This window comes from Gallus gallus, chromosome 1, assembly GCF_016699485.2.
Source record: "Gallus gallus isolate bGalGal1 chromosome 1, bGalGal1.mat.broiler.GRCg7b, whole genome shotgun sequence".
Lineage (NCBI taxonomy): Eukaryota > Metazoa > Chordata > Aves > Galliformes > Phasianidae > Gallus > Gallus gallus.
In genome coordinates, this window is record NC_052532.1 from 180,254,647 (window position 1) to 180,270,594 (window position 15,948).

The window sequence follows — 15,948 nt, forward strand, 5'->3', positions numbered from 1 at the left end:
TCAGCTACTAGCAAAATAATAAAGGAAAAAATCCAACACTAATGGAGAATTACTGAACTAATTATTTAAAAAAATGAAAGCAGTGACTCAGAACTGAATTTGTAACTTAACTACGCCACGTTTCTGGCAACTACTATGGCTGTGACATCATGAGATATTAAAACTCATTACGTGATAAACTACCTTCCTGTTTAGTTGGCAGAAAAGCATGACAGGTGCAGTAAGATGGCTCTAAGGAGAATCACTGCACTGTTCTTACTGAAAAGAGCAATAAAGATGCAGTCTGGAAGACAAGTCATTTAAATTAAACCAAATTTAGTGAGTGATTTTAAAAAGTAGAGGAAGAAAGTGCAGCGTTAAGCAACTGAAGTATTTGTGGGAAAACAATTCCATGTTGAGACAAAGATAATTCTAAGTAAACTTTTGATATGTAGGTTGTAACGCACTTCCTCACTAAGCTGACAAAGGTGACGTGATGTATTTTAAGAAGAAAAATCAGCACTGAACAGGTGGTAAATTCAGGATTTTTGGAAGGAGGAAAACACAATGATGTTTTTACCCCGAGAGAGCAATCCTCTTCTCTTAGATTTTTAGGAAGTACAGTGATGCAAACAATGTCTGAAAAATGTTATATGTGCTATTCAATTATTCAAATTATACTGGTTAAATCTGCATTATCCTTTTACTTCAGTAGCATTTTTAAGTTCCTTCAGAAGAAAAGCATTTAAATCGGAATAATGAACTGCCTTCAAAGAACTTACTGCCCAAGCAGCAAACGACAGTGTCTCTCTAACAAAAGCTTTGTGGGCAGGTGGAAAGCTTACTTACTATGATAGGCTGAAGGCTACGCTCTGCTGTTCTTCCTCCACATTACCTGCACAGATCTGAATCTCAATAGAACAGTACTTCTGTACATTTATTCTGAAGTAGGCACACGTAATAAAGCGTAAGCTAGCACTTCTGTCCTGCGTGCTCCCACATAGTCTGCGCAGTCTGACTTCTCTATCAGCAGAACCACAAATATCCCTACTGCAGAGAAGGATGCAGGGTGCTGAAGAAGTACTTACGAGAACAGATCAAACCACTGCTGTTTTGTGACGGACTCCTGACGAAGAAGTTTCAGGACAATAGGGCGCATGAAATCCCATTTGTCTTCAAACTGAAGCGAACCTTTATTCTAAAAGGAACAAAATAACGTACTGTTAGTAAAATAAATTATTATTAGGAATTACCTGTAAGAACTGAAGTTTCTATGGTTAGCACGAAAATACCTTCTTGTCAGAGGTACTGCAGACAAGTTGGTGTTTGAGCAACAATCCCACAGCTGAACAAAGCTTTTTACAGTGAGCACTATTCCAAAAAGCAGCAGAAGCAGCCAACCAACTTCTTCCTTAGCGCACCCCACCAGTTACAATATGACACGTTCTGGAAAATGTCCTTCACCTGTTATGCAGTTATACATGGACAACGTGAGTGCCACTCAGCCGCACTGCTGCAGCCAAGATACACAACAACAGCCACGAGGCAGAACTGCAAACCTGGCTGGAATAAATGACTGCAACCAAAGCAGCAGCGAGGAACCAGGAGTACCTGTGGGTGCTGCCACGTACCTTCTTCTCTACTGTGTGTTGGGCACAAACAGCACAGAGAGGAGGGAAGCAGAGGAACGTAGGAGCTGCTGTATCACAGGCCCTCTCCTAGGGGTTAACTGCCCCCAGGCAATTAGACAGCCAACATTACAGTTGGTACAACTAAGAATAATTCACACCAAAAAAATCCAATCCCAGGTGAATTTTTTCAAACTCACTATGCCATTTAAGAGGAAAGCTAAAGAATCCAAGAGCTCCCACCTCATTCTGACTGTCCCAAAAAACCTCCCTCACTGCAGTATACAGGCGGACTGCCGGTACTGGAAAAACAGAACAAAACCACTTTAGGAGAGAAAACGAGTTTCACTGCACACGTCGCAAACCTATTTGCTTTCTGCTCCACATCTTAAAAAGAAAATCTGCAATTAAAAAGATGAGTTGGTTGGGAGCCGTGACAGGAGACTGCTGGTTATCTCTACTGCTAAGTTTACTTTTGAACAGGTCATTGTCTTGGCTAGTCATTCTGCACGTGACACAATTCACTTCAAACACAGCACATAATACAGTCTAACTATTTGAAATGCTGACAAGCACGCTGCTCTCCACTAGCAGCTCTTCAGACAAATAGGCACAAGCAGCATGCCGCGTTCTCAAAACCATCTCCTCCTGAATAACATGCACGTGGAAATTTAAGAATACATTTGTTGTTTAATATTCAGAGTACAGTTCAGAACCTGTATCCCCTGCAGCTCCCATGCCTCAGCTTTACATGATAGAGATGCAGCAGGCACCACAGTAACTGTAGCAGCAGCACCATCTCGCTACTACAATGGCTACAGAACTCGAGTCTCAAGCAAGCAGCCCCTGTCTGAATTCAGAACCCTTTCAACATGTAAGCAAATACTGTACATTGCTTGTGAAATTCAGAGATGGTTTTGCCCATTGTTATCTTCCCCTGTAAAAAAAAAACCAACTTGAGTGCCTCATCTTTGAACATCCAAGAGCAGAACACACGCTGCCCCAGAAAGGCCTGGCTTTACGATTACTTCCCAAACTTTGATGGCTTTCTCTCATCTTCTCTATTCCTGAGAAAGTGGTTAGCCTCTTCCTGCAGACATTTATGTTCCCAGTCCTTCTTTGAGGGTTAAAAAACTTGAAAGACGAGCTGCTGTAGAGTTACAAGTTCCAGAAAAGGCATTATCAAATGAGTAAAACCAACTTCCTTCAAAGCTTCCCTCTGGAGTGAACCTTCAGATCCCATATGTTTTCTGGTAGAGGTACAAAGCCTGTTCTGCAGTTCAGCCCTGAACATAACAGAAGATAAAAGCATACAAATGAATGCTATACCTTTGCCAGTGTTTCACTGCAAAACATGGATGAAGAACACCTGTGTTCGCAAGAAGCAGTATTTGTGGGATTCATACCCCAATTTCCCTGCGCACGCTAAGAATCATAGAATGGTTTGGGTTGGAAGATCCTCAAGGACCACACAGGCAGGGACACCTCCCACCAGACTGGGCTGCTCACAGCCCCATGCAGCCCAGCCCTGAGCCACAGCTCCAAGGGAAGGCAAGCAGGAAGGCAAGCAGCACCTCTAACTGAAGTTACTCCATGCGCTTCTCTGAAAGCACCAATGAGGACTGATGGCCATACCCTGGCAAAGTAACCACTCCTGGAGTTTAACATTTAATGCTGTGAAAAATACCTCCACTTAAAGATACTCTGTGTTTCAGAAGTCACTTTACTGAATGTACTCACAGAGATTTAAAGTTCCATTTTAACACAACTTCACTTGAAAAGTATATAACATCGCTGCTACATTGAAATACATACTACAGCGTTACTCTTCCTACTCCTCTCTTCAATGAACACACACTTAAATGCAACATTTTACAATGGCAGACAAAAAATCCCCCAGACTGCGTTGGTAGATACTATGTAGAATTAGTAAAATAATACAAATAGTAAATAGTAAAACAATACAAACAACACAAACAGAGCAGTTCCACTAACAGCTCTCCTGACTTGGGTCCTACTGCATAACACAGATCTCCTCTCTGTAATTGCAAGCAAGGTGAAGAGAAGCACAGCAGGAGCAGGCATGGGATATGGAGAGAGAGCCTACATGAATGCAGATGGCACCAGGAGGCAGCCCAGGGGTGAGGGGAGCGAGGCTCCCAGGCCGGGCAGGTCCCAGCAGTCTCCGTGCTGCTGTCCCTCTGTACTTTGAAACGTCCACTCGGCCACCCAGCACTTTTTACTGTGTACACTCAATATTTTAGGCCACATAGAGTTGCAGCCCTGATCTGTGTCAGATGCACTGCACAGTACTGTGAAAAAGCAGCATCCTCCATCACTGAGCACATCTCAATATGCCTATGCTTCTACCACTGAGCTGTTTTCAGGCACTGTGTATGAAGGCTAATTCAAAAGGGATGAGGTAGGGAAGATGAGGTCCCAGCCTACGGTAAGCAGGACACTTCCCCATTCTGATTCCTCTCTGCTACTCGCAGCTCTGACAGTCAGTGAGATGACCGTAGCACAGTCACTACACAAAGCAGAAAGACAGCCATGGGGAAATCTCTGCTGCGTAACCGAGCGGAATGCAGCATCCACCACAAGCTGCTCTATTTGGAAACAGGCAGGATAAACCAAACATATCTGGAGATATTCTCTTTAAGTTGAAGAGCTAGAAAACTGCAGCAACGTTTCCGGCTTTAAGTGACAGAGGCATGAGACCCACAAAACACAGCTGAAACAAATGAAAGGTAGATCACGGTTCTCACTTAAGCCTACGGCAAATCTGCTTCTTGCTTTGCTGCTTCCCCCCTAACACCAGGCTCAGACTGCAACTCAGCTTGCTTGCACCAACTCTTGCATTGCTGCCACCTCCAGCAGCTACAGAAGCGTCAAGACCTGCTCACGTGGGTACAGCTACAGGTTTCCTTTGCGCTGCGATAAGCTGAGCCGCTCTCTGTTCCAGGAGCTGCAGAGAAAGCCGTGTGCCTTCACTTCACAAATCGCCACCGCAAAGCCAGCAGCTGACACTCCAACACCTGCCCTGAAAAATTAATTTACCTTTCACAATTCTGAAAGCTGCACCAGCACAGCTGAAGCGATGCCCTGCGACGCGATGAGAGGCTGTCAGGCATTGATTCAGCCGGGATTCCTTACTAGAATAAGAAAGGAGTATTTCACTTCGTCTTCTCACCTATGCAGAAGGTTGAGAGAAGACGGGGGAAACACCAAACTCTCAGTTCCTGTTTATCCTAGCGAAACTGAGACCCGCCTAAAGCTGACGCGGGTTCGATGATGTGTTAGGGTCTTGTTTTGTTTTTAATACCGAAAAACCTCACGTGTTTTTACTATGCAGAGGACACTGCTTTTTTTTTTTCTGTTCTTTTTTGCCCTAAACACGAAGGCAGAGTTGCATTTCACAAATCTCAGTCAGCACAAGGCACTCTCGGCAAAAACCTGCAATCAACAGCTCGCTGCAATGGGAGCACACTGAGCATCGCAGCTGGGGAACAAAAGCCCTTATCTAGTCACAATTATCTTATTGGTTTAGCCTGTCGTTATAGACAAAGCCAAATCACTGTATGACCTTCTCATTCACGAGGTAGCAGTCATAGCTCATTGTCTTCAGAAAGCTCCCTAATTAGTCAGATATATGGCTTAAGAACGCTCCCAGGTGTTCTGAACACCTATGTAGCATTCCTCTGGAAGCACACTGTGCATGTGTACCTTTCTGTCCATTTAAAATGCTAATGATTTAAAGGCCAACTGCAGACATGCCACTACACCAACAAAACAGCTTCAGACCAGTGAGAGCCACCTGACAAAAGCAAGGCCTTGGACTCTATTTGCACTTACTGCACTCTTATTCTTTCAAAACAGCTGAAGAGGAACGCTGACAGATCTCGCAGGCCTGTTTCTTCTAGCTGCTACAAGCTATACAGCCATGTCTTGTCAGAGCAAATAGTGGCCTTTCCAGAGACCCTTAGACGTACTGCAAGGCAGTGGACTACAGCAATAACAAGCAGACAAATTGTCTGAGCTTGTCCAAGCTCTAAAACCACGCTCTCCTAAGGAAATCCCATTTTGTCCCTATAGGTCTGAGTGGGACACGAAGCTTTTCTCCCGCAGCCCTGAATTCTTCCATTTGAGATTTTTAGTTTGGTCTTATCCACTTTAATATCTAGATAACCAGTTACAGGGAAAAAAAAAAAAAGATAATTGAATGAAAATTCATTTTAATTACATGTCAATTTCCATAAATTCATATGTATACGAGCATGTGTGTATGTGTGTGGGCTTACTTTGAGAAGTGAAACCTTTTCTGGATACGAGGAAGACACGAGGCTATTGATTATTTCTCTTCTCACTGAGTCTCAGAACAGCCTCAGGGCAAACCCATACACCCAGCACATGCCAGGTTGCTGGAATGCAAGCAGCACCTCTTCAGAACTGCACTGAAGTATAATACATGGAACTGGCCACACATATACTTCTAAATATACATCCATTTTATACTGCTTACTGCTGCAAGTAACCAAACCCGGCAGCCTTGTGAAGGCCTTGCACCCCAACCAGGCTGACATCCCAGAAGCGCACCAGGAGCAGCTGTGTGGGGCAGGCCGGCTCTCTGAGGGCACCAGAAGCAGTCGTGTGGGGCAGGCCGGCTCCGGGCACACTGGCACAGCCCTGGAGGCCACAGAGGGCCGGGTCCCCGCGCACACCACACAGCTCGGGACGAGCAGTCCCGGGCTGGGCACGGCCTGTCACAGCCAAAACTTCTGTGCAAACTTGGCTCGGTTTGGGGTGACTGACATCTGCCACCAAACACCGGGAACGAGCCTGCCAACATCTGAGCCCCGAAGCAGAGCCGATTAAAGGCCTCGAGGAGTTTTTCCTTCGCAGCGAAGCGCAGTAAGCGAAAAAGAAAACGCCAGAACGCGCTGGCAACCCGACCGACGACACCTGCTCGCGGCGAAGGCATTCCCCAACTCTTTGTTCAACTCAAAACTCCTTTTCTGCACCGCGGGGTTCCCCGAAATAAACAAAGGGCCGACCCCGTCCGGCAGCCCGGCGCGGCGCTGCTCCCCGCCCGGGCGGACGGAGCCGTGAGCAGGAGGCCACGGCCGGGCCCCACGCCGAGCCCGGCGCCGTACGCCCGAGGCCGGGCCCGGGCCGCCCCCTCTGCCCCGGGCGCAGCGCCGCGGCCTGCCCGTGCCGCCGCCCGGAGGCCCAGCCGGTGCGGGGCAGCCCCGGAGCCCGGCCCCGGCCCCCGCCGCCTCTCCCCGCGCGCAGGGCCCGCTCTCACCTTTAAGAGATTAGACGTCGCCATGATCCCCCCCCCGCGGGGCCTCCCCGCCGACGGCGGCTCCTCTCCCCGGGCTCGGCTCGGCTCTCCTCCGGCCGCCGCCGCTTTACATGGCCGCGGGCCGCCCGCCCGCCCGGCCCGACCCGCGGCGGCGGCAGCAGTAGTAGCAGCGGCCGCAGCTCCGGGTTCCCCTGCCCGGGGGCGAGGCCGGCACCGTGCTCGGGGCGCTCCGCGGCGCGACCGGCTGGCTCCTCCGCACGCAGCCGCCCCTCAGAGCCTCATGGCGGCGTCCGCCCAGGAGGCGCTCGGCAGCAGCCCCGGCTCCATGGAAGGGGCCGGCCCACATGATGCGGCGCCGCCGAGCCGGCCCCGCCGCCAAGCGCGGAGGGAGGCCCGGGCGGGAGCTCCGCCTGCAGCGCCCCCTGGCGGCCGCCTCCCCTCGCGAGCGCACCCCGACCTGAAGGCGCTCCGCGGCCGGAGGGGGGGTCGCTTTCCTTCATGAACCCTTTTGACTTCACGGTTTTTCTGTTCGGTGAGACACGTGTTGTTTTAGGCACTTTCTGGGTGGGATTTTTCAGCGTGTAGCTATAGGAGACATAATTTTACTTTTCTGTTTGAAAAGGCATCCTTCATCCAAAACGTATCTTAAAGAAAACATTTCAGCTTTCCTCTGACCTCAGGATTCCTGTCATCCCAGCCCTGCCACCAGCACACCATGTGCAGTAGCACCCACCCGCCCGTGTACAGAGGCGGGAGCCTGGGTGGCTGAGGCCTTGCTGTGCCAAAGCACGGCTGATGTTGCTCTCCACCTAGCAGAAGTTGGAAAGAGAACTGGACAGGCTTGAAAAGTTGACCTACAGTGGGGTTCCACAAGGCCAAGTGCTCCATCTGGATCAGGGACATCACAGATAGAAGTACAGTCTGGGAGGAGTACTCGTTGACAGCAGCCCTGTGGAAAAGGACTTGGGGATCCTGATGGACAAAAAGCTGTGCATGATCCAGCAGTGTGTGCTCACAGAGCAGAAGGCCACCGGCACCCTGGGCTGCATCAGCAGAGGGGTGGCAGCGGGGAGAGCGAGGGGATTGTCCTTCTCTACTCTGTCCTTGTGAGGCCCCATCTGGAACGTTACCCTGGGCTTTGGGGGACCCGGTACAGGAAGGATGTGGAGCTGTTGAATTGGGTCCAGAGGAGAGGCACAAAGATGATCAGAGGGCTGGAGCACCTCTCCTATGAAGAAAAGTTGAGGAATTTGTGCTTGTTTAGCTTGGAGAAGAGAAGGCTTCAGGGAGACCTCACTGCGGCCTTCCAGTACTTGACAGGAGCTTATATGCGGGAGGAAGACTGACTTTTCACATGGGAGGATAGTGATAGAACAAGAGGAAATGGCTTTAAACTAAAAAAGGAGAAATTTAGGTTAACTGTCAGAAGAAATTCTTTACTCAGAGTGTGGTGAGGCACTGGCACAGCTGAACAGAAAGCTGTGGTGCCCCATCCCTGAAGGCATTCAGTGCCAGGTTGGATGGGGCCCTGGGCAGCCTCAGCTGCTGGGTGGCAATCAGCCCATGGTGGGGGGTTGGAACTGGATGGGCTTTAAGGTTTCTTCTAACCCAAACCATTCTGTGATTCTGCAATTCTATAGAAGAACTGAGGGAACAGACAGACTTGTCTTGAAATTGTCAGCTGCAGGCCACCCCTGAGAAATGGATAGAACAGAACAGGATGGAATAGTTCATCTGGAAGGGACCTTCAAACATCATCTAGTCCAACTGCCTGCCCACTTCAGGGCTAACTAAAATTTCATGCATATTGCCAAGGGCATTGCCCAAACACCTGTTGAACACCAACAGGCAAGGGGCATCAAAAATCTCTCTGGGGAGCATGTTCCAGTGCTTGACCATCCTCACAGCAGTGATTTTTTCCTACTGCCCTGTCTGAACCTGCCCTGGTGTGGCTCTGTGCTCTCAGGAACAAAGCCTTACACCTCCCTCTGCTTCCCCTGCTCAGGGGGCTGCAGGGAGCAGTGAGATCACTGCTTGGCCTCCTCTTCTCCAGACTGGACACCCATGTGTCCTCAGCCTTTCCTCAAAGGACATGCCTCCAGCCCTGTTACCCATTGTGTTGCCCTCCTCTGGATACATTTGAGCACCTCAACATCCTTTTTATATTGTGGAGGCCAGTACCGCACACAGTACTCAAGGCGAGACCACACCAGCACTAAATGTAGCAGGAGAATCACCTCTTCTGACCAGCTGGCCATGTTGTGTGTAATGACCCCCAGAAGGTGGTTTGCCCTTTGGCTGCCAGGACACACTGCTGGCTTGTGCTGAACTGCTGTCACCAGCCCCCCCAGATCCCTTCCTGCTGAGTTGCTCCCCACCCACTCTGCTCCAGTCTGCCAGTGTCCAACATTACCCATCCTGGACGCAGCACACAGCATTTTCCTTTGTTGAACTTGCTGCCATTGCTGATTGCCCAATGGCCCCAGTCTATCCAGATCCCTCTACAAGGCCTCTTGTCCCTCCTTCATTCCTTCATTTCTATCATTGTTTTCCTCAGCTGCCAGGAGAAACACTGATGACTTTCTAATTGTCCATCTGGAAGGGTAGTGGCATAACAAGAGGCTCACAGCCACCAGTGGGGTCAGTGCAAGCAGTACACAGGGCAAGAATTGCCTCACATACAGCCTTAGACATCAAGCACTGGGCCTCTCTCCTAGCTTCTAACAATTACAGCTCTGTTCTCTAAGGGGTCTATCTCTCATGGGGGAATGGGGTGGATTGTGCTTTCTGAGCCTTTTCTGGGGCATCCAGTGAAGGATGTGATTTGAAGATAGATTTGTACTGTAAGGCATAGAGACCCTAAGGTGTTAGCTCTATAGAAAAGCTATAAGAAAACATTCAACAAATCTATGCTCTCTGAAAATTTAGGTAATGTTGACTAAATAGGGCCTGCAGCCTTATTAAATTAACAAATAGCCTAATTAAGGCCTTCTCATAACTGAGAAGTAACACAGAGGTACTGGAAAGTTTCTTATTTGACAAAGTTTGCAGTGTCAGAATGCTTCAATTGGTCTTTATTTTTTTGTTCTTTGCTGTTACATAGAATAAATATAACTTCCATTTAAGTATATATGCAATATTCATTGTATGTATAAAGCATGCGATTATACAATTGTATGTATCATATATAATTAGACAGTAGAGATGGAAGTGTATTACATACTGTCTGCTGTGTCCATATTCCACAGCAGCGCTGATATTATGAGGTCTCTGGCAAGGTCAGTAGAATGTGTGCATTGTGTATGTGTGCATCAGCCACAGCATGAGTACGGCTTTACAGGTACCTGTGTCTGTGAACCAGAGAAGCTGAGATACAGGCAGGTATCCTATAGGCTGTGACATGGAGGCAGACATTTCTGGCCACTACTCCATGAACTGGTTTATCCTCTTTTCCTCAAGCTCTTTTAAAATGAGACTGTTTCCGATTATTTGAGATTTGCTTTTCCTTTCAGTTTCTATCACCTCTCTTAATTTTTAAGTACATGCTTGGTAAGAACGCCACTATTTGGTGATGTGTTTCAAATGTTTTGTGAAAGAAATTAGATATCATTTACCCAGAGAAAACAACCAAACAAACAGACAGAAATTTGCCAGAAATAGCACTCTGTAGAGAACTTCCTCTCGGTTCTCTTTGATGCAAAGCTTAGAGTACAAAACCACACTGCAAATCATTAGAATTTCATAACTGCAGATTTTGCTTAGGCAGCCTTTGAGCTGAATGAATTTGGGCTGTTCCATAGCACCAAGTTTTGAAGTGATTTATTCCATAATGTTACTTGTCTGTTATAAAATATACAAGACCAAGATGTCCTTTATTGTCCCATTTACTCCTGCTTATTTATTTGTTAAAGCTATGTTTGTTTCTTTAAGGAGATCTTAGGTTGCCCGAGGAGGTTGTGGATGCCCCATCCCTGGAGGCACTCAGGGCCAGGCTGGATGTGGCTCTGGGCAGCCTGGTCTGCTGGTTGGTGACCCTGCACATAGCAGGGGGGTTGAAACTCAATGGTCGTTTTGGTCCTTTTCAACTCAGGCCATTCTATGATAAGCTGTAATATGATCTTTAAGTCTGTCCTTAGCAGGGTGTCTTGATGAACACAGAGAGCTCAGTGGTGTGACGGGGTAGGGCATGGGCAGAAGCCTGCTATTCCTCTCCCACTTCCCTTTCCATCCACCACCCTGATAGATTTCTCCATATTTGCACTTTTTAATGCAAACATACTTGCACAAAAATGTAGGTACACATGACACAACAGCAGTTAAGTACTTTCCGTGGTCTTGTTTGCTGTAGACAACCCTAGAAGTCCTACAGCCACTGCAGTAACATTCATGTGGTTGGCCTGGAAGGAGCGGTGATGAAAGCACTGAGTACGAGTATCAAGCACTGTACTCTGCCCTGATGTACTCCCATGCAGTAGCTGTGAGTGGTGCCAGCCAAGGAATAAAGAACACTTGAACAACACTTGAACAAGTGATTTTGAAGAACTTGATCAGCAACTGATGGTAGGAAAAAATTCTTTGTTCAGAGTGCAGTGAAGCACTGGCACAGCTGCCCAGAGAATCTGTGGATACCCAACCCCTGGAGGAGCTCAGTGCCAGGTAGGATGGGGCCTGGGGCAGCCTGAGTTTGGGGAGGACAGCCCTGCCCAAAGCAGGGGGTTGGAGCTCAATGATCTTCAAGGTCCCCTCCAACTGAAGCCATTCTATGACTCTATGATTTTATGACAACTGAGAAGCTCTGAGACAAGGGGAGAACAGTATTTTTAACTGATATTAAAAATAATGATTATTTCATTTCACATGCCTTACATAATGATAGCATTTTTTTTTTTCCTAAAGATCTGTACAATATCTTCTGGGAAATAAAGACATCTCTGAGCCTCATGGTTTTGCTTCGTGGCATTTTAGTACCACTTTGGGGCACTTTGAAAGTAAAACGTGTTACATAATCTTATCTCATTTGCTTTAATTCTACTGCAAATGGACTATTACTAAATTCTGAGGGTAATGAAGATATTAGTTTATGGTTAGTATATGGTGCTACAATGGTCTACAGTTTTATGTACTTTGCATGGATTGTAAAAGAGGGAGTGAATGACACTTAATCCAAGAGCTATCTGTGGGTTCGGAATGATTTGCAAGTGATAGCTCACTAAGATTTGGCTGATCAGTGAAATGAATAACCTGCATAATATCCTAGATGGCTTGGAGTGAATTGAGCCCAGGGGCAAACCTGCTGACTCTGAGCTGCATCAGAGAGAAATACGCACTGCTATGCTCCCATCTAATTCCCTGAAACATATTTTCTTCTAATTTTCACTTAGTCTACGATGGAAATAAGCATTTGATGGGCGATTAGTCAGTTTTATTCTCCTCTCCACTCAAACTAGATCTGCTCAGCAGGGATAATAAATCCTACGTTCTTTCCTTCGGCAGGCAAGTGTCATTGATTGCTGCAGTGGACAGCCACAACCCTTAGCATGGCCTATGTCATGGCAGTCTCTGAAGTCAGCTCTTTCAAAATGGGGAGGACAGACAGACACCTGCACCTGTAGCTGAGAGAAGAAGCACTGTTGGTGACCAAACATTTCACGTGGAATTGCCTCTGTGTTTCTACTTTACCAAGAAAGCAAATGCTTTTCTTTCTGGTGTTTACTATCTGGGCTTCACATTGCCCTTTCAGCTGATCACAGTAGTGTTATAGAAAAATTGCCTGCCTTGTAGGAGTTGAGGTGATTACTGTTGCTTTCACTTAACATTGTTTAAGATCGTGGTATCTCAGCACCACCAGAACCACCCGTCCTGTGCATCTCAGGATGAACCGTTCATTCTTATGCTGACATTGTCCTTCAGATTGAATAACTCTGTCTCTGATGTTTGTTATTCTCTGATACACTGTTAGACAACAGTGTTACTCCCTCATATCCTACTCAGTGGAAACCTTTGTGCTTTCTGCTGAGTCCCAGTGAAGACTATGTGGAGTGCTGCAGACCCTGCGGGAGGCCTTTGCCAAGGAAGAGCTCTTCCTGGGACAGGGAGAAGCACACAGTGTGCACTGTGACAAATGTGACCATAGACCAAATGTGGCCATTGCTCCATGCCCAGGTGCAGAGCTGCAGAGAAGTGCTGCAGGGAATTACATCGGATCTACTTTTTCCTCTCCTATCCTTTTTTGGATAGGATACTATCCAAAACTTTACTGTTTCACTCCGTGTACTCACGAGTTAGAATTTGTGAAGCATGGTGATATGCAAGAGGATATAACATGAATAGTTGCTATTTCATAGGCTGCTTTTCTGACACTTGTTTACATATGTAACTCCTTTTTGGTGCTCAGTGAGCTCTGTCTCTCCTTTGTTTTAGAAATTCTCTGGGAGCAGACACTGTTTCCCACTGGGAAAAGGTCTCAGTAAAATGGATGGTGTTGCTATTTCAGTAGTCTGACTAACTGGAATGGAGATGTGTGGCTTCTAAACTTCTGCCCTGATGTAATGAGCCAGTTTCATTGTGTATAACACTGGCCAGACATAAGGGAAATGACAAAAATTATCTGCATGGAGGAGGCTTTCTTTTTTTTTTCCCCCTGAAAAATAAACAGTAATTATTTTAAAATAGGAAATCAATGTAAAATGTGACTAAGTAGCTGAACGATGTGATAGGACAGAGGGGAATGGTTTCAAACTTGAAGAGGGAAGATTTAGTTTGGATATATGGAAAAAGTCTTTTATAGTGAGGGTGGTGAGGCACTGGAACTGGTTGCCCAGAGGGGTGGTGGATGCCTCTTCCCTGGACAATTTCAAGGCTCTGAGCACCTGATTGAGCTGCAGATATCCCTGTTCACTGCAGGGGAGCTGGACTAGATGGCCTTTAGAGGTCCCTTCCAACTGAGGATTCTATGGTTCTATGATTCTATTTGCTTGGCACTGAAAACCAAAACTGACAGCCCTCACAAGTGTGGCAGAACAGTACAGCCCTGCCAGCTTTTTATTACTAGGATTATGACTGAATTATTTTCCGTAATTCCTCCCTTTAGTCTTAGTACCTTAGTACCTTAAAAACTGTAGAGGTTGTTGCTCTCACCCTATTCACTGTCCTACCTTAGAGCCAAATACAACTTCTGGTGTTCTTTCCTGTAAAGAAGACCTGCAGGGGAGAAGATGGAATGGGAAGAAGTCTGCAAGGTGAGTGCAGTGTCTCACTGATTGATACCCAGCCACCCTGTGCCTGACTGGTCCTCGGGGAGCAGTGGGTTTCTGTATTTCCTGTTCCAGTGGCTGCTTGTGGGAGCAACAGCTCCAAGGAGAACAACTGCTGAGAGGAGCTCTGTGAGTACAGCTCTTCCAAGTTGCTGCTTAGAAAAATATTTTTGAGTTCTCAGAATCAATGTACTTTTCTTTACACACAGGCTACGTTCCCACTAATTAAGTATTGTGCAAGGCAAATTGTCTCCAGAAACCTGTACAACCTCATAGTCTTGATGTTACGCCGTGCTGGCATGTCTTCAGTCACGTTACTTTCATAAGATCTGCACATACACTGGAACATGATAAACAGTTCTGCCATGCTCAGAAGTAAAATCCAGTTCTTCCACAGCTGTATTTGCTTCATAGAGGAGGAAATACTGCTGAGTGAAATGACTCTCTACATAGGTAGAGAGATGGTTTTCAGACAAAAGCCTCAAGCAACCTATTGCTAAACCCAGGCCTTCAATTACTACTGGAAATGGGCTGGGGCATAAATATACATGCAGCCATGGGATATATTCATTTTTCTCTCTGAGGTCAGGAAGATGATTTTTTTTTTAATCACATCCTTCCAGTTTTAAATCCATTCAATGACATTATTATTAATCTTAATAAATGCAGAGCTCTTGGAATGGGTCCAGAGGAGGGCCACCAAGGTGATCAGAGGGCTGGAGCATCTCTCCTGTGAAGAAAGATTGAGGAAGCTGGGCTTATTTAGCTTGGAGAAGAGAAGGCTCTGGGGAGACCTCACTGTGGCCTTCCAGTACTTGAAGGGAGCTTAAAAACAGGAGGGGAACAGCTGTTTATGAGGGTGGATAGTGATAGGACGAGGGGGAATGGTTTTTAACTGAGACAGGGGAGGTTTAGGTTGGATATTAGGAGAAAGTTCTTCACTCAGAGGGTGGTGACGCACTGGAACAGGTTGCCCAAGGAGGCTGTGGATGCCCCATCCCTGGAGGCATTCAAGGCCAGGCTGGATGTGGCTCTGGGCAGCCTGGTCTGCTGGTTGGCGACCCTGCACATAGCAGGGGGGTTGAAACTCGATGATCATTGTGGTCCTTTTCAACCCAGGCCATTCTGTGATTCTATGCTTCTATGAAATATAGGCATTGTAAATAGTGCTGCATACAGCTAAGATTTACAAAGTATTATTGGAAACTTTTTATGTATTTATTTATTTATTTATTGCATATCCCTATCTAGTAGGCTTCTCAGAGAGTTGTATAGATATATATATATCTGTATATTTTACAGATTCCTCTTCTAGAATTATGATTCCAATAACTTATATAAAAGATTGTCTTTGGACTCTGAGAAATGAGCAATGCAAACACTAGCTATAGACAACTGTGGTTGGATGCGTGATTGTTTCTTAAACAGCCCAGCACATTTGTGGTTGGCGTTCCTCCCCTTTCCATGCCCATGCAGAGAACCTCAGCCCTCCTTTCTTTTCAGGGTGAACAGAGGCTTCTGAGGTGGCTGTGCCAGGGTGAAAAGCAAGGCTGGAGACTTGGAGGAGATGATGTTGCTTGCTTGGGTCTACGGCTAGGGGAAAATTGCTTCTCCAGATGCTAATAAGTAGAGAGCAAGGCAGCATGTACTGTATGAGGGAGCTGAAACACTGGGACTGACATGCCTGTGAGCATTGTGGATCCACATATCTTTGCTCTAACATAAGCAGCTTGGGTACCAGGTGGAGGTTGGCTGTAGCAGAGAGGGTCTCAGCACAGTAACT

General features: G+C 46.8%; 1 protein-coding gene across 2 annotated transcripts in view; it reads right to left on the reverse strand.

Moving 5' to 3' along the window:
• Positions 1-7,261, reverse strand: part of CUL5 (cullin 5) — a 31,409-nt gene extending 24,148 nt beyond the window's left edge. The window contains exons 1-2 of one of the 2 annotated variants that reach the window (XM_015279528.4): positions 6,913-7,261; positions 1,068-1,177 (exon numbers count right to left, since the gene is read on the reverse strand). In XM_015279528.4, the coding sequence (XP_015135014.1) occupies positions 1,068-1,177; positions 6,913-6,936 (134 nt within the window). In that variant the 5' untranslated portion in view covers positions 6,937-7,261. Of the gene's footprint in view, positions 1-1,067; positions 1,178-1,850; positions 6,706-6,912 lie in introns of those variants that run through there. The other variant, XM_046898231.1, reaches the window with a different exon arrangement.
• Between the last annotated feature and the right edge of the window lie 8,687 nt (positions 7,262-15,948).